This window comes from Peromyscus maniculatus, chromosome 14 (assembly GCF_049852395.1).
Source record: "Peromyscus maniculatus bairdii isolate BWxNUB_F1_BW_parent chromosome 14, HU_Pman_BW_mat_3.1, whole genome shotgun sequence".
Taxonomy (NCBI): Eukaryota; Metazoa; Chordata; class Mammalia; order Rodentia; family Cricetidae; genus Peromyscus; species Peromyscus maniculatus.
In genome coordinates this window covers 1,771,970-1,798,514 of record NC_134865.1, presented here as the reverse complement: position 1 = coordinate 1,798,514, position 26,545 = coordinate 1,771,970, and the positions used below count along the sequence as shown (strand labels likewise).

Below are 26,545 nucleotides of genomic sequence, written 5' to 3'. Positions count from 1 at the left end.
AAGTTAGGAGAGCATGAAGTGAACGAGCCAATGCCAAGGGCAGACACAGAACCAGTTTGCAGGGGTGGTTTGGAGCAGTTCCTGGGGGTTGAGCCTGTGAAGGGCAGAGCAACTGAATCTCAGCATGCGAAGCAGGGCAACCGAAGCCTGGGGTTTTGTACACCATAGGGCAGGTGGAGTGGGGGGAAACAGAGGGCTCATTTGGGGAAAGGAAGGGGGAAAATAGTTGTTGGTCATAAATATTGGGCTAGAAAACCCAGCTCCTTTAGCAGAGACACCTCCTGACCAAGAAGTTCCCAAGACAATTTGCCATAAGACTGGGGGTGTAGTTCTGTGGGAGAGGGATGGCCGCATACACAGGCCTCGGCTTCAGCCCCCAGTACTGAAACAAAACCACATCCCCCTGACACACACATCTGCAGTATATTCCAAAATATTCAGAGGAGAAAACCCTGAAGATTCCCGACACAGATGTTTGAGGGACAAAGAGCTGGTTACCCAGATTTCACCAGTGAATCACCGTACTGTACCCTGTATGTATGTGCAGGTAGGGACCAGCTAAAACTTTCTGGAGTGGTTGAGACAGCAAAAAGTATTTCAAAAGTATTATTTAATACTGCATGTAGTTGAGGGGGATGATAGCGGGAAATGAGGAACATGTTATGGTATTCTGTGCCCAGAGCGATGGGTTTGAAGCAGACGTGGGAAGGGGGTTCATTTGTCAGCTGACGGGGCACCGAGCAGGAAAGAAGGGACAAAGGTGACAGGAACTGACATGGAGGCCACTGAAAGAGCCGGACAGGTGCCTGTTGCATCTGAGGGATTGAGCCTTTTAAATTCATTTCAGGGATAATGTGTGTAAGATAAAGGGCTTAGTACAGCTGGGAGCTGAGAACCATCTCTCTAACTGAAATACGATGTGAACTTGAGAGACCCCGTGAAATAGATCACCTTTCGGAGTATGTGCTTTGGAATTAACTTCTGTGATGTGCGCTCTCTTCCATAACAGTGCCTCACTCTGTTTATACTTTTCTATCACAGGTTATGGCACACAGCCTGTTTGGGAAAAGAAAACGAAATAATGGTATTTGGTGGGAGCAAAGATAACTTGCTTTTCCTGGATACAGTAAGCACATCTTATATTTAAATATTTCCTCTGAGTAATTATGATAGTCAAGCAGCTACTCAGCAGCATTGTTGCTATGGTAACTGCAAAGCAGAGTAGGACCACAAGTGTTGCCTGGAGGACCACCCTTCCAAGTCAGAGGCTTTTCGATGGATATCAGAATATTTCAGGTTTACAGACCAAGATCAGTCTATTAATTTCACTAGTTACATTACTAAAAAGGGCTTTCTCTTTCCTGTGCTGGGCTTGAACCTAGGACCTTGCTGTCGTCACATACACTGGGCTAGTACTCAACCCCCAAGCCACAGTCCTGGCTCCCTTTCCTGTTTCTCTCTGAGCCTTACCACAACATGAGCACTTGTAGTTTAGATGCATTAAAATGTCTGTAGATAAAAAGAATAAATAATTGTAGTAATAATTTCCCAGAGAATTTTTTTTTTTTTGAGACAAGGTCTCACTATGTAGCCCTGGCTGTCCTGTAACTCACTATGTAGACCAGGCTGGCCTCAAACTCACTGAGATCCACCCACCTCTTCCTCCTTGGTGCTGGGATTAAAAGATGTGTGCCACCACACCTGACACCCATAGAATTTATTAATGGAAGAAACAAGACGTGGCCAATACTTCTAAATCTCATGGGCTAGCTTCTCCCAAGAGGAAACTCTTCTGTTTCTTTGTGTTTTATTGGGGTTTTAGTACTGTTTCCCATCTGTTTTATATCTGAGTTTTAAACATTGCATCTTTAGTGTGCTATCACGTCAAAGGAAGACACGGGTCACTTTCGGAGAGCCTCGTTCCTCTGCTCATGCCCATGGGCAGTGCAGAGCAGCGGGCCCTCACACTCGCTGTCGTTGACAGACAGGCACCGAATGCTCCAATGTGCATAGCATGCTGGGGAATATCAAGACTCTGCGTAACAGGAATGGGGCACAACTAGCCAGAGTCCCACCAACAAGGCACTAGCTCCCTTTCTTGTCCGTAGGCACAGGTTGCGTCTACAGAGTGGCAAACCAAAAAAAAAAAAGTTGGCTCCTCTGCAGGGACTTTGGTTGATGTTGTAGTCTGTGGCCACCAGCTCAGACACGTACAGTGAAGGCTCCAGAGCTGTTTTCAGTTTAGGACGCGGAGCTCTCAAAGCACTGGAGACAGGATTCTGACTTAGTTAAATAGAAAAGACTTCCCATATGCACAAGGCCCTGGGTTCAAATCCCGTCACCGCCCCTCCCCCAGTGGAACTTTGTGGTTTGTCTTATTTTTGTTGGCACTAGAAGTCCTTGTTTAGAAGTAGGCGTGGTGGTACATTCCTATAGCCCAGCACTTGCTCAGGAAGTTCAGGCACGAGAATTGAGGGTTTAGGGCCAGCCTGTGCTACACAAGAGACCCTGTTTCAAGATATTAAAAAATGAACAATGAACAAACAAACAAAAAAAAAAACTTAGAATACAAAACTTACCATTGCCAGGCGGTGGTGGTGCACACCTTTAATCCCAGCACTTGGGAGACAGAAGCAGGCAGATCTCTGTGAGTTCGAAGCCAACCTGGTCTACAAAGTGAGATCCAGGACAGGCAACAACAGAGAAACACTGTCTCGAAAAAACAAAAACAAAAGTAATAATACTATTTTAAATACAAAGGAAGATTTCACAGGGAAGCCAAGTGTGGTCTGGTTGCTCGTGCATACAATTTCAGTACTCAGGAGGCTGAGGCAGGAGGATTACCACTAGGTTCTGGGTTAGCCTGGGCCGTTAGCAAAACTTTGTCTCAAGAGAAGAAAATAACAAACACAAGGAGGAGGTGCCCCTCACTGGGGACCTGCTCGCCCGTCAGGAAGGCCTTTGGCACCACAGAGAGCCGCCTGGAAAATGGAGCTGGGGTACAGATGCTAACTAGTTCTGTGACTCACTGTTTTCAGAGAACAAGTTCCTATTTTTAAATTTGTAATGATATAGGGCATCGATGAAATTTGGTATTCATATACCTCCAAATGGGAAAAATATGTATATATGTGCAGATGTATGTCTGTGGATATGTATGCTTGTATACATATGTGTTATTAAAGAGAAATTTATATATTTATTTTTTTGACTAGGGTCACTGTAACGATTTATTGATCTTTCAAACACAACCCTACTCACTGCTCAGGTAAGTAATTTCAGTACTTTTTCATATGATGTCATGCATAAAAGTGTGTGTGTGTGTGCGCGCGCGCGCGCTCACACATACTAGCATTCACAGGCTCTAGGCAGAGTCTGCAGCTCTGGATGGCATCTGGAATCCCAGCACTGCGAGGTGGGGGTGGGGGCAGGGGATGAGGAGTTCAGAGTCTTCTTCGGCTGTGTGGTGAATTTGGGTTTGAGGGTTATAGTTGTGCTGGGTCGTTGTTTGTTTTTAAAGGAAGAACTTAAAGCTGGGTTTGTAGGGATGGGGAGAGGATCTAGAAGGCCTTGCGGTAGGGGAAGAATATGATCAAAATATATTTAAACTTAAATTTTTTAAATTTATTTATTTATTTATTTATTTTAGTTTTTCGAGGCAGGGTTTCTCTGTGTAGTTTTGGCGCCTTTCCTGGAACTCACTCTGTAGCCAGGTTGGCCTCGAACTCACAGAGATCTGCCTGCCTCTGCCTCCTGAGTGCTGGGATTAAAGGCGTGCACCACCACCGCCTGGCTTAAAAATGTTTAAATAATGAAAAAAGTAAGTTTTTTAAAAGGAGCGAAATTCTGACGTGAGCTATAACAAGGATTGACCTTTGAGATGAGCCTGGTGAAACCTGTCAGGCACAAAAGGACAAGTGCTGTGAAGCTCCACAGGTCTGAAGTAACCGGAGTGGGCACACTCATGAGGACAAAGGGCAGGTTAGCAGTGAGCAGGGGCTCGGCTGGGGAGTGGGAAGTTGGTCTCAGATGGGTTCAGGGTTTCACTGAAGGAGGATGGAAAGACTGTGGGATAGAGGGGGTTACAGCTGTGAGTGCTCAGCAGTGTGGGATGTCAGCGTACGAGCTCTGCGCCGGGCTTGCTTGATCTTCAGTTCAACAACAATAAATGTCCGTCAAGCAACAAGAAGGCAAATGTGTGTTATGAATGTCTGACAGTCTCTTTGCTTCTTCTCCTTTGGGGAGGAACCATACTATTTACAGGCAGTTTGTTACTTGAATTCAAGAAAATATTTATATCTGTCTAAGAATAAAAGCCTTTGTGGTGGCAAAGGCCTTCAATCTCATACTCAGGAGGCAGAGGCAGGCAAATCTTTGTGAGTTCAGGCTAGCCTGGTCTACATACCAGCACTAGACCACATAGAACTACACAGTGAGACTGTGCCTCAAAATAAATAAATAAGAAAAGAAAGAAAGTATAATCAAATTTATATTGTGACAATACACTAATATGATTTGTTTGTTTTGGTTTTGTTTTTTCAAGACAGGGTTTCTCTGTTAGCTCTGGCTGTTCTGGAACTTGCTCTGTAGCCCAGGCTGGCTTTGAACTCACAGAGATCCACCTGCCTCTGCCTCCTGAGTGCTGGGATTAAAGAGATGTGCCACCACCCCCCAGCTGACTAGTATGATTTTTTAAAAGTTAAAATATACAGTATATTTTTTGTTTTTTATAAAATTGTTTATAATTCATATAGTAATACCAAAGATAGTGTATTTCCAGCCTGGGCACAGTGGTGCATGTCTTTAATCTCATCACTCGGGAAGAAGAGGCTATATTTTAATTTTCTGGAAATCAGAATATGTCTGGTAAATGTCACATATAATATATGGTATAAGTATATATACATATACACTTACAAGAATTTAAGCTGGGATTGGTGGCACATACCTTTAATCCCAACACTTGGGAGGCAGAAGCAGGTGGATCTTTAAATTCAATGCTAACCTGGTCTACAGAGTGAGTTCTAGGACAGCCAGACATAAGCAGAGAAAGCCTGTCTCAGAAAACCATGGTGATGATGATGGTAGAAGGAGCATTTATTTTAACTCCAAAGCTGTTAAATTTCACTTGAATACATGATCCTTCTGTTTCTGAGTTGCTGGCATGACAGGTATGTGCCTTCGAGCCCAGATGACAGAATCAGAGGAAGTAGATTTTAACAAAGGAGAAAAACAGACGTTGGCTGAGCAGGGTACTTTTCTTTTTAACACAGCAGCTGGGGAACAGCTAGCAGGAAGTGTCTACCTATCGTGTGAGAGCTGCTGGTTTGTTCCCCAAATCACCAGAAAAGTAAATAAAGTAGTGGGCAAAATTAGATATGTAAAAATGGGAAAATGTTTTGGTTAGGACAGGCCACTGAGAACATTTTATTGGTAGTGGGTGATCTGGTAAGGAAGAAGGGATGTCCTAAGATGGCGAGGATTGGGAATGTCCCTAGAGCTTACTGGCAGCATCCTGGCCAGGCTGTGCGGCACAGTGATATGTGGGAGAGAGAGAGAGGAGTTAATGTTTAGTGGTGTCTCGGCTGTACAAACGTTCAGCGTCTCAAGGCAGCTAATCCCAGGTGAAAGGACCTGAGGGACGGTTGGAGCTTGGCCAGCTTGATGTAACAGGAACAGTGGAGAGGGGTCCTAGCTGCTGGGGAGAGAATGAAGTGCAGATGTTCTGGACTGGATAGGGAAGTAGGGTACAGCCGAAGGGGTCTTAATATGTGGAGAACTGGGAATGAAGGAGCGAAGCACAGTGATACAGTCACTCGAGTGGCTGAGGCAGGAGAGTGAGGGTTCAAGGCCAACCTGGCTATGAAGTAAAGGGGGACAGAGTGGCATCAGGCTGGAGACATACCTCAGTGGTTAAGAGCGCGTGCTGTGTTTACAGGGCATCCAAGTTTAGTTCCCTCACCTACACTATATAGCTCTAAACTGCCCGTAAACCCAGTTCCAGAAGACCTGAAAACCCCCTCTTCTGGACTCTGGGTACCTATATACCTGTGATGCACATAAAACACACACAAGCACACAACATACACATAAAAATAAATATTTTTAAATGTTTGAAAAGCATTTCCACATAGAAGCTAAAATCGGTAGAGACAAGCTTATGATGAGCAGGGTCGAATTTCTCAGTGACTGGGCTAGAATGAGCAGGAATAAAAAGAAGGTGGCCTGGGAGGTGGGGACCAGCACTGGGCCACCATACTCAGCTGGTGCTGAACATATTTTGAGATGTCAGAATTTGACGGTCAGGACTGATGAGATGGCCCAGTCAGTAAAGTCCTCACTGTGCAGGCACAAGGACCTGACTGTGGGTCCCCGGCATCCATGGTAAAGCTGGGCACAAAAGTAGGTGCCTGTAATCCCCACACTGGGGAGGTGGAGACTGTCGGGGCCCTGGTACTGGCTAGCCACAAGTCAAGCTAGTCAAATTATTGAACTCCAGGTTCAGTGAGAGATCCTGTGTCACAATCATCAACATCATTATCAATAATAACAAGTGGTGAATGATCATCATCGTTATAGTTATAATGTGTAGGGCAACTAGGATGACAGTGTTGATCTCTGGCCTCTTTACAAACTCCATGTACATATGCATACACATGTGAACATGTGCACACATATACAGCACATGCTCATATACAACACCCTCTGTACACACACACACATGAGTGTGATAGGAATGTTATAGTTTTACTGTGTGATGTCTCCTCACCACGGTGAAACATCCACACTGCAGTTAATGTGATCATTTTATTTTAAATGTTAGGTCAAGGTATTTGTCATTGACCTGTCCGGAAATGCCAGGAGAAAAGAATCCCGAATAGGACATGGGTAGGACAGAGATCATTGGAAGCCTTAGTAACACCGTGTGTGTGTTTGTGTGTGCGTGTGCGTGTGCGTGTGTGTGTGTGTGTGTGTGTGTGTGTGTGTGTGTGTGAACAGATTAGGTATGCTGTCTTCAAGTCTTCCTTACAGTGCATAGGTATCTCTCATGGATGTGGATAATCATTAAGCTTAGTAGGTCTACATCTATGTTAGCAAAGGCTATTAAGGTTCTCTCCTATGGACACAATTGACCAGACTAATGAGAGCCACTTAGTATGTCCACAATTTGGGGCTATTGCAAAAAGTTAGGCATGAAGTCGTCTTGGATATCACCTTTGGAAAACATGCAGATCCCTTCAGGAGGAATTCCAGAGGGAATATCGATGGGTCAGAGGCTGCACTGTGATGCTGTTTGGCGGCCTCCACCAAGCTGTGCCCACTCTGGCCTCCAGCTGTATTTAACCCACTGGCTGAACTGTGCTTTCTCTAAGAAAGCTAATCTTCCCTCTCCGGGGTTTGAGAGTGTGGCTGTCTTCTGTGTTTGTCGAGGTCTCGAGGTCTTACATGGGGGTCCCACCTGGACAGTTCCCCTGACTTGTTCTGTTTGATTGGTCTCTAGTTCCTGCAGAGCCCTTCAGAGCCATAAGACTTACATCACCCTAGACTGAGCATTTCTATCTGCTAGATGTTCATTTCCTTTGCTACCTCACAACCTCCTTGGATGTTGACACGAGGTTTTCCTGTGTTCATTTCCTGCTCCTGAGGCATGCCCACTGAGAATTACCTTTCATAGGCTGGCTCTCTCTGCCCTCTTCTCTGTCTCCCCATGACAAGGGCACAAGCATTGGGGAACCAGCATAGGAGCAGAACTGGGCATATACCTGGGATAAAACTCAAATTTTCCTATACTTCTGCACCCGTAACTTCTTAACTCTTCTTATTTGGAGTTAGTAATAGGGAGGAAAATGTTCCATTAAAATAAGAACGAGGGCTGTGGGGCTGCTTGGAGGTAGATGTTTTCCTACCCGGGGAGGGCCTGAGTTCAAACCTACGTGTAATGAGTGTGGTGTGACAACCAAGCCCAGGCGGCGGGGGAGGTGTGATGGGGCAAGAGTACCGTGTCCAGATTTCCAGTCCTGCAAACACGGAGAAAGAAAGTCTCTTCTTTTTCTTTGATTTTATAGTTATTTTTGAAATTGTCAAAATCAAATTTAAGAAGTATTTAGAAAAGAGAAAAACAGAAAGTTAAAACAAAAAAGATGACAGAAAATACGCAAGTTTCATGATTTTTAAAAAGATTTATCATTGATTGTTTAAAAAGATTATTGTTACAAGTGTTTTACTTGCATGTGCGGCTGTGCACTACATACATTCCTGGTTTCCATGGAGGGTGTCGGATGTGTGTGAGCTACCAAGTGGGTGCTGGGAATCGTACCCAGGACCTCTGGAAGAGCAGCCAGGGCTCTTAACCACTGAGCCATCTCATCTCTCCAGCACAAGTTTCATAATTTTTGTATTTTTTTTTTCAAGGCAGGGTTTCTCTGTATAGCCCTGGCTGTCCTGGAACTCACTCTGGAGACCTCAAACTCACAGAGATCCACCTGCCTCTGACACTTTAATCAAGTGCTGGGTTTAAAGGCATGTGCCAACTACTGCCTGGCATCTCTTATATTTTTAAGTTTTAACTTTTCTGCAAATCTCATACATGAGTACACTGTGTATTTGTATCATTCCCTCCCCTCCCTCTCCCTTATTTATAATTACTGACACATACCAAGTTTTTAAGTTCATGTGACCACATCTTGTCTGTCTTTCCTGTCTTCTCTCCTTTCTCCTCCGGTCTTCCTGCCCTGAAGTCTGAGTTTTGCTTTGGTTTTTGAGTTTTCTTTTTGGCTTCATGCTTGCCGGCAAGTGTTCTACCTTTCAGCTGCATCTCTCTCCCCTGAATCTTTTTTTCCCCTGACTCTTTTAAACTAAAGAATATTATATGTGACGAATTGCATTTTCTGTCCTTGAATTTTGCTTAGATATGGTCTCTTTATAAAACATAAAAACATGATTATGGTAATGATCTAAAAAACCCTCTCATATTCCAAGTAATACAAAGGATATATATATTTGCCATCTAAAGTTTTATATCAATTTTGTGAAAAGGAAAAAACAAATACTTAGTTTGCTAGTCATGATAGGCACACTCCTGTAACCCCAGTACTTGCGGGAGGCTGATGTGGAAGATCACCTTAACTTTGAGGCACCCCACCCCACTCTACCCCCGGCTACAAAGTGGGTCCATTGCTTTTTGTTGTTGTTGTTGTTTTCTTTTGGGCTTCATGCATGCTGCCAAGTGCTCATGATATGCAAAAATGCTCAAAAATTAGCAAACAAGGCTTGAGGTAGCTCAGAGGTCAGGAGGACTTGTTGCTATTCCAAACGACCCAGATTTAGTTCGTAGCATCCATAGCAGGTGACTCACAACCCTTTGTAACTACAGCTCCAGGGGCCACAATGTCCTTTTCTGGCCTCTGGGGTTATTTGTATTCTCATGGCATACATCCGCACAGATGCACACACACATAAAATAACATAACAAATCCTGAGTTCAGAAGCTAACCATTCTCTCATGCTTTATTGACAGGTCATGTCTTGACTGCATTGGGAAAAATGCCATTGTTTTAAAAAGTCAAATATCTTTATTACCTCCTAAACTTCTGCAGCAAGTTCTCAAAAAAATAACGTTTTGGACTGCAGCCAATTACCGAAAAGAGCAAAGAGTCCTAAAAGAAGAAACAGAAAATAAGGACCAATGGATCAGTAGCCACTGAATTGTTCTAGGTCCAGTATGGCAAAGCGTTTTAATCAGACTACACATCTGACTCTCCCCTCCAGCCACAGGCTTTATTTAAAGGATAAAATTTGAAACAAATGTTTTGCTAATGCAATTACATGATATAGGATATATGGAAACAAGATGTAATTGAAGATTTATCTGTGTATTTGTAAACTGATTTACTTGTAAAAGACAGAATAAGTATTCTTTCTAGAAATAAGTACAGTAACAACAGTTCTTAACTCAATGTCTACTCTTCTGGAAAGATTATGTAAATTTGAAAAACAGAAATTACCTTAAAATCTTCAGAAATCCTCTAACACAACTGTAGATGTAGATATAAAAATACTCATTAACTTCCATTACTTTAACATCACCCAAGTGTCTCCTTAAATAGCATAGTTAGAGCCTTCCATCCCATGTTGAGCAGGGAAGCATATTTAGATAGTTCTGGCTCCACTCCCTAGGACCACGTGGGTGGAGATTGGTTTGTCTCACAGGCTTTGAAATATTGGGGTGTGCGATATGTGTAGCTTTTGAGACATGGTACAATACACATTGCCTTGGAAAAGGGTTTCTGAAGTAATATTTGCAAATAATGTGGGTGATAACCTGGTGTTTTGGCCTCTCTAATCCCTCATTTGAGCTATGCTGCTCTACAGAGTTGATGCTCTCGACGATGACAAGTCCTCACTCTCCACATCATTTACCCAGGAACGGGAGACTATACTGTTACATTCCTCTAAATGGTACTTTGGCCATTTGGGGACTTTTTTCTGCATATGCTCAGTCTTGTCCTTCCATTGACATACTTGTTATGGTTAATCACTAAGGGGTTCAACATATGACACAGCTCCTGTGACCGTCACCTCCTAAGTTACCCCTGAACTTTCAAAGGCTGTGAGGGTACATTTCTGTATTGTATATAATTTACAGTGAAAACTGTAGTTTTTCTTTAAACTGTAGATATGTTTTATACATGCTGTATTTTGGATGTGTAAAGCTTCTATTTATGTATTAGAACAGTTTGTGTTTACATCTTATTTATTGAACACAGTGTATAGAATTATTGCCTCACAGTTTGGTCAGTGGGAACCAGTCAGAGTCCATTTCGGTGTGGGGCTGGCAACCTGGCTCAGGATGTAAGAGGGCTTTGCCACACAAGCCTGGTGGCCAATAGAAGGTGAGAGGAGAGAACTAACGCCATAGCGGATGCTCTCAGACCTGCACGTGTGTGCCGTGGCTCATGTGCTCAAACATATAATGCACACACACACAATATCAAATAAAAGTAAAAACTTGCAGTGTGAATTTTTTTCTTACCATTTTAGTCTACATAACAGACTTGGAAACTGATTTTTTACAAATAATATACTTCTTTTTTTTTTTTTTTTTTTTTTTTTTGGTTTTCCGAGACAGGGTTTCTCTTGTGTAGCTTTGCGCCTTTCCTGGATCTCACTTGGTAGCCCAGGCTGGCCTCGAACTCACAGAGATCCGCCTGCCTCTGCCTCCCGAGTGCTGGGATTAAAGGCGTGCGCCACCACCGCCCGGCAAATAATATACTTCTTAGGGGAAGTTATTTTTATGAACTTAAATATCAGCATTAATGTCATAGTAATTAAGACATATAAAACTAAGCCGGGCGGTGGTGGCGCACGCCTTTAATCCCAGCACTCGGGAGGCAGAGCCAGGCGGATCTCCTTGAGTTCGAGGCCAGCCTGGTCTCCAAAGTGAGTTCCAGGAAAGGCGCAAAGCTACACAGAGAAACCCTGTCTCGAAAAACCAAAAAGAAAAAAAAAAAAAAAAAAAAAAAGACATATAAAACTAGAGAGCCCACAGAAAGGCGGAACACTATGGCACAGAAGATATGAGACACAGACAGATCCTCTATACCTCACTGCAGGCAGGGAACAGCAGTGACTGGGGCCCGATGCCACATTCAGAAGCACACCCCAGTGACATTCTCCTAACAGCCGGGTCCCACCTCCTGGTGTCCACAGATGCCCACAATATCACCACCATCTGAGGACCAAGTGTTTCATTCATGACCCCGTGTGGAGCTTTCACTTTCAAACCATAATATTTTATCCTTAGCCCCACAGGCTCATGGGCATCACGTGTATTCAGTTTATCACCTAGAGTCTTAACAATGCCAAGACCCTTGAGAAAGCCCAGCCTAGAGTCTCTGAGACTCGTCCCCTGGCTTTAGGGATGTCGGAACCATCCCTGTGGATCTAGCTGACAGCAGAGGAGACAGAATCCTGGACCTGGACTCTGAGCGTGCCTGGCTTCTGGGGCGTCCCTGTTCCATACCTTGGAATCTTCTAGCACGATCAGCCAGAGGATGACAGACCCTGAGGCAGGACACCTGGTTGCCTCCTGAGAACAGGTGCTGATCTTTCAGGTTGACTAGGACTGATACTTGTTAGGATAGAGTGGTGACTTTCATCAGTCACTGAACGATGAGTGACCTGTGGTCAATTCATTTTGTACTGACTTCATGAGTGTGGTGGTTTGAATGAGGCAAACCACCATAGGAACGGCACTATGGGAAGTGTGGACTCGTTGGAGGAAGTGTGTCACTGGGGATGGGCTTTGAGGTTTCAGAAGCTCAAGGCAAGCCCACTCCCACCCTCCGCCCATGACCCTGGGCTCTACGGCCCAAAGGAGGCTGTACTTCCTGCTGTTGTACATTGTAAGTGTCCTCTGATAAGGAGTTGGAGCAGGGTCACAGGCCTCTTCTCCCTGCTCCTGCCTGTGAGGTGGATTTGCTCCCAGTCAGATCAGAGGACGACTTCTGCTGTCTACTCTGTTCTGTAATGGTGAGTGTATTTCCTCAATTTATAGCTTAATAAATTCTGTCATCCATTTCATAGACTCACGTGCATTGATCGTAATAAGTGGCGCCCACGTGACATAAAGTCCCCGCACTCCCTGTAGCTTCTGCCTGCAGCCTCTGCGGCAGGCAGCGGGACAGGTTGGCTCAGGGGCTTGTGTGCTCCCTGCAGGTCAACCACGCTAGCACCCTGGGGCCACTCGGTCCCAACCTCGTGGATCTGAGCCCCTCGTGTCTCTACTGGGGCTACTTGCGTGACCAAACCCTAACGTACACATGCAGCTAGCTGCTTGTGAGTTTATCCACCCTGCAGAGACTGCCCAGCCCAACCCCGGAGGAAGGGCCTGACCCCTGCTCAGGTGGCCAGCTGCATACAGCAGCCTAGCGGGGAGCCTGTAGCCCAGGCAGCTCACGTGGTGTGTGAGTCAGTCACTCTCTGACCAGGCAACTCACAAGGCAGCACTATGCGCCTTTCTAGTTCCATGCTCTTAGCAACAGAATGGGTCACAGTTCCCCTCCTGTTTAGAGATTACTAGCAGACTGTTTCTTTACTTTTAAAATTTTTCAGTGTTGGGGTTGGGTTTTAGCTCAGTGGTAGAGTGCTCGCCTAGCAAGTGCAAGGGCCTGGATTTGGTCCTCAGCTAAAAAAAAAAAATTGTTCAGTGTAGCAGCTGCCAATTCCAGGACATCCGGGAACACCACGCTCTGCCCTTGAGAGCATACCTGCCTGCCTGCCCACCCACCCGGCTTCTTCCACTCTGGTTGAGTCTGGTCCAGGTGCCAAGCCCCTGCCTGCCATCACCAGGCCTATAGCAGCAACCAGACTGGCGGCTCCTGCCAGGTGCGTGACTGTGCCTGAGTGTTTCCAGCTCTTCAGTATGTTGCCTCATTGTTGTATACAGTCTGCTGTGGTCCCAGCAACCCTACCTAGTGCTCAGGGGTTGCCTGGGTAAGTGCTTAATTCACAGGAGCTATTCAGGGACCTCAGTCAGCTTGCACCAGACCTGCTTTAGCATTATACCGGCAACTGCTGGCTAATGACCACTGCACCCCAAAAAAACATAGCAAGGATGAAAACACAAGCAAGCAAGAATTTCATTCCAGGTAAGAGTACTTGATGATTTTACACCTTAAAATTGATTAATAAATTAATAAAATTTTCTTTACAAATTTTGAATATTTCTCAAAACATGGTGGGAAATATTACTTCACAAGGATTTAAAAACTTTTTTGCTTGTATGATGAATGAAATATTACAGGGCATATATGACCTGTCTGAGATGTATATAATGTACACCACTTTGACATTTACCATAATAATTCACATAGCATTGAAAAATGCTTTAATAATAGTAACAAAGATGAGTCATTATTGGGACTGATATAGACTTTACAAGGTAGCAATGAAGACTTACATAAAAAGATTCTTTCTCCCCGGGTGGTGGTAGCGCACGCCTTTAATCCCAGCACTCGGGAGGCAGAACCAGGAGGATCTCTATGAGTTTGAGGCCAGCCTGGGCTACAGAGTGAGTTCCAGGAAAGGCACCAAAGCTACACAGAGAAACCCTGTCTCGAAAAACCAAAAAAAAAAAAAAAAAAGATTCTTTCTCTGGAATCTGTTACTCAGGATTTATAAGGTAGTAACTTACATGAAAGGCTCCTTAGTTTGGAATCTGCTAACTTACTACAAGAACTTCAGTCCATTAATAATAAATGTACAAACAGATTTGATTTTCTTGATAATAAATATGAATACTTAATGGATAGAAAAATAGGTCTCCAGGGTGAAGTTGTCACTACTCAGACACTTTATAAGTAAGAAAGATTATTGTTAACAGATTAAAAAAAAGGTCTATGGAATCATATGTTTCAAAAGAACATAAAAGGTTGCATAATTCCAAGAAATTTCTGGAGTCTCTTACAACAGAGAAGGTTGATTCACTAGAAGAGACCCTAGGAGCTTGTCTACAAGCCTTAAAAAGAAACTCTCAATAAAGATGACAAGGGACCAAATAGGCAAAAGGGCAAGGCCATACAAGTCATAACATCTCCAGATGGCTGTCATACAAAGGCTTATCCTGTCATCATCCGTGAGAGGCCAGTAGATGATAGACATCCTGAGCCATATGTAGAATATATGTGGCAACCTATTCCTATCAGAGATTTAAAAAACATTAAAGAAGCAGTGGTCACCTATGGTATACACTTAACATATGTAAAACATGTTAAATATGTGGTCTACCACAAATAGAATCATACCAGATGATTGAACTCCATTAATATCAGCTGTTCTAGAATACAGCCAGCAGTTACAATGGAAAAGTTGGTTGAGAGAGGAAGTGAGGGTCATAGAGGAAGCAAGGTAAGACCAGAGGTTTTGAGATCTCCCAAGGTGAGATTCTTGGTGAGGGACATTTCACTGATAGAAATGTACAAGCCACTTATAATGAGCTTACAATATCCCTATGCTGTACAGCAGCTCTAAATGCTTGGGGGGAAATTCCAGAACCAGGAAAACCAACTGAGTTATACACAAAGATATTCCAAGGACCACGAGAACCTTTTACTGACTTTTTACAAAGGCTAACCACAGCTGTAAAAAAAGCTGTGTAAGATAAAGAAGTATTAACTAAGTCCTTGACATTTAACAATGCTAATACAGAATGCAAAAGAATACTTAAGCCATTAAAGGTCAGATCAGCTCCTTTGGAAGAATGGATTTAGTATACTAATGGTGTTGAGTCTCTTAACTATAGTAATGAGGCTTGGATAGGAGAGGCAATTTCTAGAGATGGAAGTCCTCAGGGTACCAAATGCTTTAAATGTGGTACACCAGGTCATGTAAGTAGAAACTGTACATGGGGTGCTCCTAGAAGCAATATTCCCTCTAGAAATAACCCAAATGGGAGACCCCAACATTCTGGATCATGTAGAAGATGCAGCAAAGGCTGACATTGGACCAATGAGTGCAGATCAACAATAGATACACAAGGCAACCCTTTACCAGCAGGAAATGCATCAGAGGGCCTCTTGTAGGCCCCCAAATTTGATGTGGTCCAAATATTTCCAGCCACTGTGAAGGAAATTCCTCTCTAGGACAATTAGATAGCTCAGTGTCTAATGTAAAGAAATCTACTGCACTGGAAGATAGAACATCTCTGATAGATGAATAAAAAGTTCCAAAGAACACAATAAAATGAATATTTTGGCAGACTTCCATAAATGAACAGAGACCAAAGCTCAGACTTCGAATTAATGGCATTGTTCTAGAGGGCCTGGTAGACACAGGTGAGGATGTGACTATAATTACACCAAAATCATGGCATCCAAATTGGCCTCTTCAAGAGGTAGATGTCCAGTTTCTAGGGACTGGAACCCTACCTCAGGTAAAACAGAGTTTGAGATGGGTTGAATACTTAGGGCCAGAGGGACAGAGAGGAAGGCTGAAGTCATATGTGGCAAATGTAGCAGTGAATCTTTGGGGCCAAGATCTGTTACAGCAGTGGACTACCCAGATTAAAATCCCTACAGTCTCAGAAAGGGAATACAGACCAATGCGTGTTCCTAGGAATAATATTATAACATGCTATAAGAAACAGTCACCAACCATTCAGGCTGTACATAAACAGAGTACAGCTACTGTTGAACTCTCAGAAGTACCAACAGCCCTGCATTTAAAATGGCTAACTGTCTGGGTTAGACAATGGCCTTTGACAACAGAGAAGCTACAAGCTTTAGAACATCTCGTTCAAGAGCAGTTAAATGCTCAACACATTGAAGAATCTACCAGCCCTGTATTATTAGAAAAAGGTCTGGTAATTGGAGAATGCTGACAGATCTGAGAGCTATTTATAAAGTAATTTAGTCTATGGGCTCTCTACAGAATGGGATGACCTTGCCCTGTCTGCTACCCAAAGAATGGCCTATAATAGTTACTGACTTAAAAGACTGTTTCTTTAACTTACCTTTACAAGAAAATGATAGAGAAAAATTTGCCTTCACAGTACCTAATTATAACAATTCCCAGTCAGTCAAGAGATATCAATGGAAGGTCCTCCCACAGGGAATGTTGAACAGCCCTACCCTGTGTGGATATTTTGTGCAAAAAACACTGGAGATAATTCGTGTGAAATATCAGCAATCTATAATTTATCATTATATGGAAGATATCTTATTAACTGATCCAAAGTTAGGTATGGTGATATTTTTATTTGTGCTGAAATGTGATTTTATTTGTATGTTAATAAATAAAGTTGCCTGGGGGTCAGAGCTAATAGCAAGCCATAGCAGAAGTGGTAGCACACACCCTTAATCCTATCACATACAGGTAGAGTCTGTGTGTTCAAGGATACAACCAGTCTGGAGACACATGCCTTTAATCTCAATACCAACCATAGAGACCTGGAGGTCTGTATAGACAGGCAATGATGAGGAAGTCATGTGGTTGGGTTTACAACCAATGAGAAGGCAGAACAGAAAGTCAATAAAAAGACAGACACACAGAAAGTGGGTCTCTTTCTCAGGGAAAGGATGGCAGCGCGTGATAAGAAGGTGGTTTTAGTCTCAGCTCTTAGCTAATGCTCTGACCTCTTGGACTTTTAACTCTGCATTTGGCTCTGTGTTTCTTATTTAATAAGACCGTTACATCTACAGTTAGGTACCTTAGAAAGTATGTTTGAAGAAGTAAAAAAAAAAAAATCCTCACAAAGGACTATAAATTGCTCATGAAAAAATACAAAGAGGAGATTCTATTAATTACTTAGGATATAAGATAGAGCTACCAAAAATTAGACCCCAAAAGGTACAACAAAGGAGAGATTGATTGCAGACTCTTAATGATTTTCAAAAATTGTTAGGAAGCATTTCCAACTTACAGGTGATCATTAGAATACCTAAAGATGGACTGAAAATTTGGCTAATACTCTAAAAGGGGACAAGGACTTAAATAGTCCAAGAGAATGGTCAGCTGAAACTGAGAAGGAATTGGCTCTAATAGAAAAGACAATACAAGAAGTGTGTGTGGATCATGTGAATCCAGAACTTAACTGTATTCTGGTCATACTCCCCTCCAGATACTCCCCCACGGGGATTTTGATGCAGAGGGAAGATATTATATTGGAATAGATATTTCTACCATGTAAACTGAGTGAGAAATTAAGGGTATATGTGGAAAAGATCTCTGATTTGATTCTAAAAGGAAAATTAAGACTTAGTCAGTTGATAGGAATGGAACCAGCAGAAATTGTCATACCTTTACCTGAGGAAATTTCCTCACTATGGAAAGATAATGAATACTGGCAAAGAGCCTGCAGTAACTTTTTGGGAGAGATTAACAGCTGTTCTAAAAGCACAAGAATAGAATTCATAAAGAGAACTGAATGAGTCCCTCCTCACATTGTATGACAAAAGTCCATTTCTGGAGTCCCCACATTCTATACTGATGCAAATAAATCAGAGAAAGCAGGATACAAATCAGGAGACTTAAGTAAAGTGGTTGAAAGTCCATACATCTCTGTATAAAAAGCAGAACCGTATGCTATTCTTATGGTACTGATGGACTTCACAGAACCCCTCGATATAATCAGTGACTCTCAATATGCAGAGAGAGTTGTTTTACATATTAAGATTGCTGAATTTATTCCTGATAATGCAGAATTAACTCACTATTCATACAATTACAGGAAACCATCAGAAATAGGGACACATCATATATATATATATATATATATATATATATATATATATATATATATATATATATATATATATATATAAAACACACATCAGATCCCATACGGGTCTGCCAGGACCTTTAGCACAAGGTAATGATCCTGGTAAAATGGCTTCCATTTACTCAGTCTAGAGAGCGTGGAAATCTGCTGTCGTGTGCCATCTTGTGGTTGAGTTTTCTGCCTTAGTAACCAAAGTTGAGGGCATGCTGATGGTGAGGCATTTATTGACCTCGGGTCTCATCCTGAATTCCCTTATACTCTTGCCTGTCACTCTTACTAGGCTACCTTTGGTGAAGAGGGTCCCTGAGGCATTGGGGCTTGCAACCCTGCACACTGTATGTTCTACCTTACCATGCTGAGTGTGGGGACTGGAGGGTGATGGTGATGGCAGTGCCACATCCCGGATGTCATGGTAACGGTCTTGGCTGCCACTCAGCTGCTCAGGGTGCGCTAAAGTCTGCATAAACACTTGGTCCTGGGCCTACCCTTAAACCTGAAGAGTCCTAGGCCAAAGAAGAAGAAATGTGGGCCTAGACCCATCCATAAACTTAAAGAGGCCAGGGCACACAAAAAAGATATGAGCCTGGGCCTGTGTCTGACCCTGAAGAGTCCTGGGCCCTAACAAGAAGAGATGTAGACCTGGGCCTACCATTAAACCTGGAGAGTCCAGGCTAAAAGTGGAAGAATTGTGGGCCTAGACCTATCCCTAACCACAAAGAGGCCTGGTACCAAAAGAGATGTGGGCCTGGGCCTTCCCCTGATTCTGAAGAGGTCTGGGCCCAAACAAGAAGAGATGTGAGCCTGAGCCTTTCCCTAACCCTATAGAGGTCCAGGCCCAAAAAAATAGACCTTACCTAGAAGAGGCCCAGGCTTAAACAAGAGATGTAGCCTGGGCTTATCGTTAACAGTGAAGAGATCTGGGCATAAATAAATAGAGATATGGGCCTATCCTCAAGTGCCCCAGGACCAAACAAGAACTGTGGGCCTATGCTCTCCCTAACCTGAAGATGCTTGGGGCCAAAGAAAGAAGCGATATGTGCCTGGGCCTATCCTTATCCTGAAGAGGTCTGGGTCCACAGAAGAAGTGTGGGCCTTGCCCTGTCCATAAACCATAAAAGTCCCGGGCTAAAGGAAGAAATGTGGGCCTGAGCCATTCCCTAACCCTTAAGATGCCTGGCCCCAAAGGAGAGCTGTGGGCCTGGGCTTATTCTTAACAGTGAAGAGGTTCAGGCCCAAAGCAAGAAGAGATGTGAATATGGGCCTATCTATGAATCTGAAGAGTTCTAGGCTCAAATAAGATGAGAACTGAGTCTAGGCCTGTCCCTGACCCTGAAGAAGCCTGGGCCCAAAGCATGAAGACATGTTGGAAATTACAGAATGAAAGAGGGCCAGGAAAATCCAAACAAAGGAGTGTGCTCAGGATATATCAGAACCACAATTATCCTGGTCCCAGAACAAACAGAGCCATGGGACTGGGCTTATCCTCAATACTGAAGATGCCAGGGTCCAAAATGAGACCTGAAAGAGATCCAGAAAAACCAGGAAAAAGATTGTGCCTCGGCCAAACCCCAATACGCATGAAGTCCATTTCAAAAGGCTACTGTACAATTATCCCAGATTCACTCTCACCCAAAGAGCCCAGGACCTGAAACAGAAGAGCACCTGGGCCTAAAGTAGGGTACATCCACATTGTGGTTGGAGTGTGCACCATCTGGCACTCGGATCCAATGCCTCACTTCAGTTCTTTTGCAACCAACCAAGATGTCATGCAGACACATCCCAGCTTGTTCATCCATAATCCTGGACTTGAGTACAATACACTCAACCACTAATGTAAGCTGACATCTGAATAAAAGGTGTGTGGATCACACACACATGCTTCGATACACATCAATCTATGCAGACCACATCCTCAACACATGTGAGCCAGGATGACACTACCACCATAATGTGCCAAGGGCTTACTGAAATGACCTATCAGTATGGACACACCATATCAAAAAGGGTGTCATACTGCACCCTGTGGCCTTCTGAAATAAGACCTTGTCTTGACTTAAAGTGATTTCTTTAGGAACAAACATTTTTCAACTGTAACTCAGGCCATAGCCTGTTCCCCAAGAATCTTGGAATAACCCCAATAAGCTCTCTTTCTGAGTAATTGATATCTGAACACATTCTATCCTCCAAGATCTAGATGTTGATGACCTGATTATTAACCCAGGTGCAAGCCATAAAGAGACCTCAAAGGAAATCCGCAGCTCCTTGAACCCCAAGTAGCATGGGCCAATATCATCTTCAAGGGTGTGTGGGCCACACCCTCTATCCAACCCAGGACAAAATCCCACCATAAAGGAGCCAGGACTTAGCAGGACCAAACCCCACCTCAATGATCAAAGGAAATGGACACCCCAATAACCATGACCTGGTCTAAAGCCAGGCATTATCTTCATGTCAGTTTATTTTGTTAGACAAACCATTGCTTCATTTGTGACCCAGGCCACGCCATGATCACCAAGACAATTGGGATCTTCACCAATGAGTGACATCAGATCACAGGCCCATGAACTCCAATCACTAAGGAGTTGATTTGGAGGGTCTTTTGGTTCCACTCTGGTTTGTGGCTGTACCCACGATCCTCCCAACACAGGCAACATTCTCACATCCGATGTGTCAGGACAACATCATGGCTTTCAAGTAATCTGGACCACACCTGAGTGTTAAAGGACGGGGCACAGCTTGGGATCAAGGGTGTGTGGGCCGCACCCAGGAAATCCTCTGTGTCCAGGTCTTAATCTGGAACACCACAGATCAAGAACAGCAGTTGGACCTTGTGTCTGACCTAGGACATACACTACTTCAGGAAGGTTCTACACACTATAACACCAGGAGGTGGCTGCCTGAAGGATGTACGGGCAAAGGCCTTAAAGCAACATCAGTGGGGCCCTGCCAGCTCCCTGATTACCAGTACCCTGGGTCTAGATTAAATTTTAATGTAAACTTCAATGTAACCCAAGGGTGTGTGGGCTGTACCCTCTCTTTACATGACCCAGCACTATGCTCATAATAAGGGAGCCAGGACCATACACCATGGCCTCAAGTGGGAGAAGGACCCACTCTCCTTAATGACTGAAAACATGGTCATGTCTTAATCTCAAGAATGATTAGATGGCACAAGACCCTCTAGTGACTTCACCTGATTTTTATCCCAAGCTTGACTCCGTTCACCAAGAATCTTAAATGCACGAGAATGCTTTCTAAGCTGATGACTGATTCCAAATTGATAGCAGTGTAAGCTGGGGGCTCACCTACCATCAAGAAGCCTGGGTCACATCTAAATTCAAGGGTTGTGGGCCACATCCTCTCTTCATCAAACGCAGGAGAGGACCCAGGACCACAAAACCTAGCCTTCATTAAATGAGACACACCAGAGAAACAATCTGGGCAGATTGGGCATGACAGGTGTGTGGGCCGCACCTAGGAGCCATTGTGTGCCCAGCAGTCTTCAAGAGATCTAGGAGAAATGATCTTGTGTGGGTTGGCCAACACCACAGCCTCTGAGGAAGCTGGAACCACCATAACGACCAGAGTTGGTAGTCTGGTATGTGACATCACCCTCACAAATGTCCAGACTGCAGTCCAAACCCTCATGACCTGACATCTCAGGTTTCTCTGCCTCTCACTGTTGACTTTGGCCCTCAACCTGACCTGATTAGAAGCATCAAGTAACCCATTGGATTACAATGTCATGAACCAGGAGTGCAGATATAACTTTAATAAAAATGTATAATGGAAAACCCAGAACTTCCTCCTCTGGAGACATGTTTGTTAGTATGTTCAAAGATTAGACATGCGTTCCTAGACTTCTGTAAACCCCCTCACCAGAGCCTACCTACAAGAAGCCAGAATTATAACCTGATTTCTATAGATCTTTTATGATACAGATATAAAGCTTTGTAGTAATCAGTCTTATTGCACATGTCTTGTCCTAACATCGTGTATATAGTTTTCAATAAATATAAGGTTATCTACTACATGGTTTATCCTGAAATGTTTATTTTGGTCCTTTCCCTATATTTCTAACATTGAACTGCTTAAGAACAGGCTGTGATGGTTATTCACAAACAGGAAGTATAGGTAGCTCCCTATACAGCACATATCTGTATGCTCAGACCTCATCCTGAAGATCAGTGCACCTCTGTCCATGGTTTGGTTCTTTGCCATTTGTGGGAGTCTCTTAAAAAATTAAATAAAAATCTAGTGAAAGTCGCCACATAGGTAGGAGCCCTCACCTAGTTATAAAATCACTGGGATAAAATTTCTAAATTGCAGGGACAGCTCCCAACCCCATCCAGTGAGGAAATCAGATGAGCACCCATTGTTAGAGAGGGGCTGATGAAGTTCTGGGGGGACAGAGGAGTAAGAGAAGGCTCATTGTGGATCACAGGACACCAGGCATTGGACACTGTCTTCCAGTGAGACTCCACAGGAAGGTGAAAGGACCCCACTGATATCCTCTGCATGGTGCAACAACACAGTCACGGACAGATTCATGTCCAAGGAACAGTAAAATGTGCTGTGCTCCTTCACTTAGAGAACTAGAGGCTGGCGGGTTGCAGCTCTGGACTTGCTCCTGTTGATCCTGAGAGGGACAGGTGGCAGATGTGTTGGTGTGTTCCGTGTTGATACTCACAGACACAGGGACGGTGTCTTGTAGAAATGACATGGAAACTGCACCCATGAAAACAGAAAATACGGGAGCCAAAACGAGACAGAAACAAGGGGAATACCACTGGACATGCTGTTATGGGTTGGGGGAAACTCATGGGGACTGGTCCCGAGACGAGGAGCTATGGGGAACTAAGCATTGCTGATAGAGGGAGGATTAGTTGTCCCGGGAGATGAATCCCCTACCTGGTTATCCAGTACCTAGTATTCAGACCTGTAAACACACATGCAAGCATCACTGAACAGGCACCGTCTATGACAGGTTTAAATTTAAGCATTTTTCTGTAAAATCTGCCAATAATGAAAACATGCCATCATCATTCTGAGAGGGAGAGAGAAGAAAAATGGTAACAATTAGAGCAAGAAGGACAGTGCAAACGGTGTGACTTTATTTTCAATTACAGATTATAAATGTAACTATTTAATGGAAGACTGGCTGGGTTAGATACTCCTATTGTAATGTTTATGCAGTGAGACAGCTTTCCTGTGTTTATATTGTATTTCAACACTCTTGTCTCCACACCTATGTCTCCTTTCTCCTAAGAAGACACCCATACAGACATTGCAACATCATGTTGGACATGGGGTTCTGTGGTGACAGGGAGAGAGTTACCTTGAGTCTTTGTATCAGCTGACATCCCAGGATCTAATATCCTATCCTCTCCTACAGCCCCATGCCACCCACATATTTCCCAAGCCCCCCTGTCACACTAACCCAACCCCTACTGTGCTGCCTTCATCTGGAAGGGAAGTGACAGAGGCGAGGACTGCACGCTCGCTCACTTCTCACTGCAGTAGCAGCAGAAGCCTGGTCGGCCTTTTGTTTTAGATTTATATGGGTACCTGAGTACTGAGTACCTGGAGTCAGACTCCAGGAAGCCAGGAATTATCCTATAAATTATGTTTTTCAATTTTGCAATTAGGTTTAGATATAACTCAACTATTTCCCCACACCTCAAAGGCACTTACAAGGCTTTTGTATTATCTACATAAATATTAAACCATTTTCACTTTTATGCAAATATTATGGATAGTTGGTTCATGTCTGGAATAAATCTTTTGAGATGTATGTAATTTACTGTGAAAAACCAATTAAAAGCTCTGGGGACATAAAGTATTATAATTTGCAGATTAAGTTCCATCTAGTACATTGAGTGCCCAAATCATAGAAGAATTCTTAACATGTGGTTTTCAATATCCAGGACATCCAACTCTTTAGTTAATCATCATTTTGTCCATTTCTAATATCTAGTTTGATTTTAAACCAGGTATTACTGCATGGGCAGTTGTAGCTGGAGTTTTCTCCAGTCCTGCCTGGCCCATGGTCAAGACAAATCTCTCTCATCCGCCAGTCCTGCAGCCACTCAGACCCAAGTAAACACACTTGGCCATTTGTTCAAGCTTATTACTGACTAGCTCTTACACTTAAATTAACCCATAAATCTTATTTATGTTTAGCCATGTGGCTTGGTACCTTTTCCCAGTTCTGTCTTCATATCTTGCTTCTCATGGCAGCGGCTGGCAGCGTCTCCTGACCCTTTCACTTCCCAGAATTCTCCTCTCTCTTTGTCCTGCCTATACTTCCTGCCTGGCTGCTGGCCAATCAGCATTTTATTTATTAACCAATCAGAGCAACACATTCACAACATACAGATATCCACAGCAGGCAGCCCTGGCCTTGAGCTCACCTCAGTCCTCCTTTCTCTCTCCCTCAAGGGATGACACTCAGGGGCCACCACCCTGGCTCTGTTCCTAACATCTGCAATGAGAGCCACAGCTGCAGATGGAAGCACATGAGCACATGAGGCTTACACTCTTCTCCCCTGACCTCAGTGTGGAGCCTGGTAAAGGGTTCTGCTATGACGGGGGACCAGCAACAAGTGGAGCACACATCAGCACATCAGGACTCGGGCTCCTCTCCTGATCTACCTAAGGTTACAGCGGTGAGTGTTACTCATGTTGGACACTCTAGGAGAAGGGTCAACCAGAAAGAATATTCACTACAATTTTATATCAAAGTCAATGAAAATTAATACATTATGCAGGTCTACTTTACATAGGAAACAGCTCTTAAAATCATTTTGTAAAATTCATCTTCTTGTAGCTAGAGTTTTCCTGCCTTGTCCACAGTCAGGACAATCTTTGTCACCCGCCAGTCCCACAGCCGCTCAGACCCAACCAAGTAAACACAGAGACTTATATTGCTTACAAACTGTGTGGCCGTGGCAGGCTTCTTGCTAACTGTTCGTATAGCTTAAATTAATCCATTTCCATAAATCTATACCTTGCCACGTGGCTGGTGGCTTACCGGAGTCTTCACATGCTGCTGGTCATGGCGGTGGCTGGCAGTGTCTCTCCCCCTCAGCCTTCCGCTTCCCATAATTCTCCTCTCTCCTTGTCCCACCTACTTCCTGCCTGGCCACTGACCAATCAGTGTTTTATTTATTGACCAATCAGAGCAATTTGACATACAGACCATCCCACAGCATCTTCTTACCTATATTTTTCAGTCACTAGACTGATTCTACAAGGAAGGGTGGTCTCTATTTGTAATTTTGTAAATCTCATTGGCCAGGGCATATGGATGGCTTATTAGAACACTGTAGTGTGGTCTTTCTGCTCTTGCTGCGCTAAGGATGTTTCACCTGAACAAATACAGCTGTCACTAGCACACATTAGTGCTGAAATGTAACACTCGGTCCTGTAAGGGCCACAGGGTAGAGAGAAAAATGAAACTTCTTCACACGAAGTAGCTGAGTCCCAGGACTTTTCATTATTCATGTTTTATTTAGGTACCAAGTACTTCATAGTTAAGGTATTTACTCCCCAAAATACAAAGAAAATGAAGTGATAATTAACATTACCTTTCCCCCAAAGATGATGAAACCTTTTCAAAGGCCTCATTAAGATACACAGGGCAGCAGTTCACATCTCCTGAGGAAAAGAAAATGGTTGAAAAGCACAAGGCAGTGAACTGAGGCCACCCACCACCTGCCTCTTCTACTCCACAGCACACAGGGCTGAACTGCGGTGACAATGATCTCCACTGTGTAGTCCGTGACAGTGAATTCTCACACTTCTCCTTTAAAGTATAAAAAGGTTTCTTACGGATGTTAGCAGCATTAAAAAACCGAAGTTTTAAATAATATATTTTAGTTGTTTTAAAATTTCTTTCTTTTTTTTTTTTTTTTTGGTTTTTCGAGACAGGGTTTCTCTGTGTAGCTTTGTGCCTTTCCTGGGACTCACTTGGTAGCCCAGGCTGGCCTCGAACTCACAGAGATCCGCCTGGCTCTGCCTCCCGAGTGCTGGGATTAAAGGCGTGCGCCACCACTGCCCGGCAGTTGTTTTAAAATTTCATACATGCACATAGTTTACTTTTTACATAGTTCTGCTTCTTCAAATCCTGCCTGATCTCACACTCAACTGCACCAGTTTGGTGTCCTTTTGGGGGAGGAGGGAACCTTCCTAAGGCAGCATTTCCTGCCCATTCTCTCATGTGTGTAGGGCTGTCCAACAAGTTTTGCTCAACCTACCATTGCATCA

General features: G+C 43.7%; 1 protein-coding gene across 4 annotated transcripts in view; it reads left to right on the top strand.

The window, feature by feature from the left end:
• Klhdc1 (kelch domain containing 1) overlaps positions 1 to 11,013 on the top strand; it is a 43,723-nt gene extending 32,710 nt beyond the window's left edge. For all 4 annotated transcript variants that reach the window (XR_013044247.1, XR_013044246.1, XM_006985430.4 and 1 more), the window contains 3 exons: positions 1,042 to 1,126; positions 3,216 to 3,268; positions 9,518 to 11,013. Coding sequence is in view for 2 of the 4 variants with exons in the window: in XM_006985430.4 (XP_006985492.1) it covers positions 1,042 to 1,126; positions 3,216 to 3,268; positions 9,518 to 9,704 (325 nt within the window). In the remaining 2 variants the exon portion in view is untranslated. The remainder of the gene's footprint in view (positions 1 to 1,041; positions 1,127 to 3,215; positions 3,269 to 9,517) is intronic.
• The last annotated feature ends 15,532 nt before the right edge of the window (positions 11,014 to 26,545 follow it).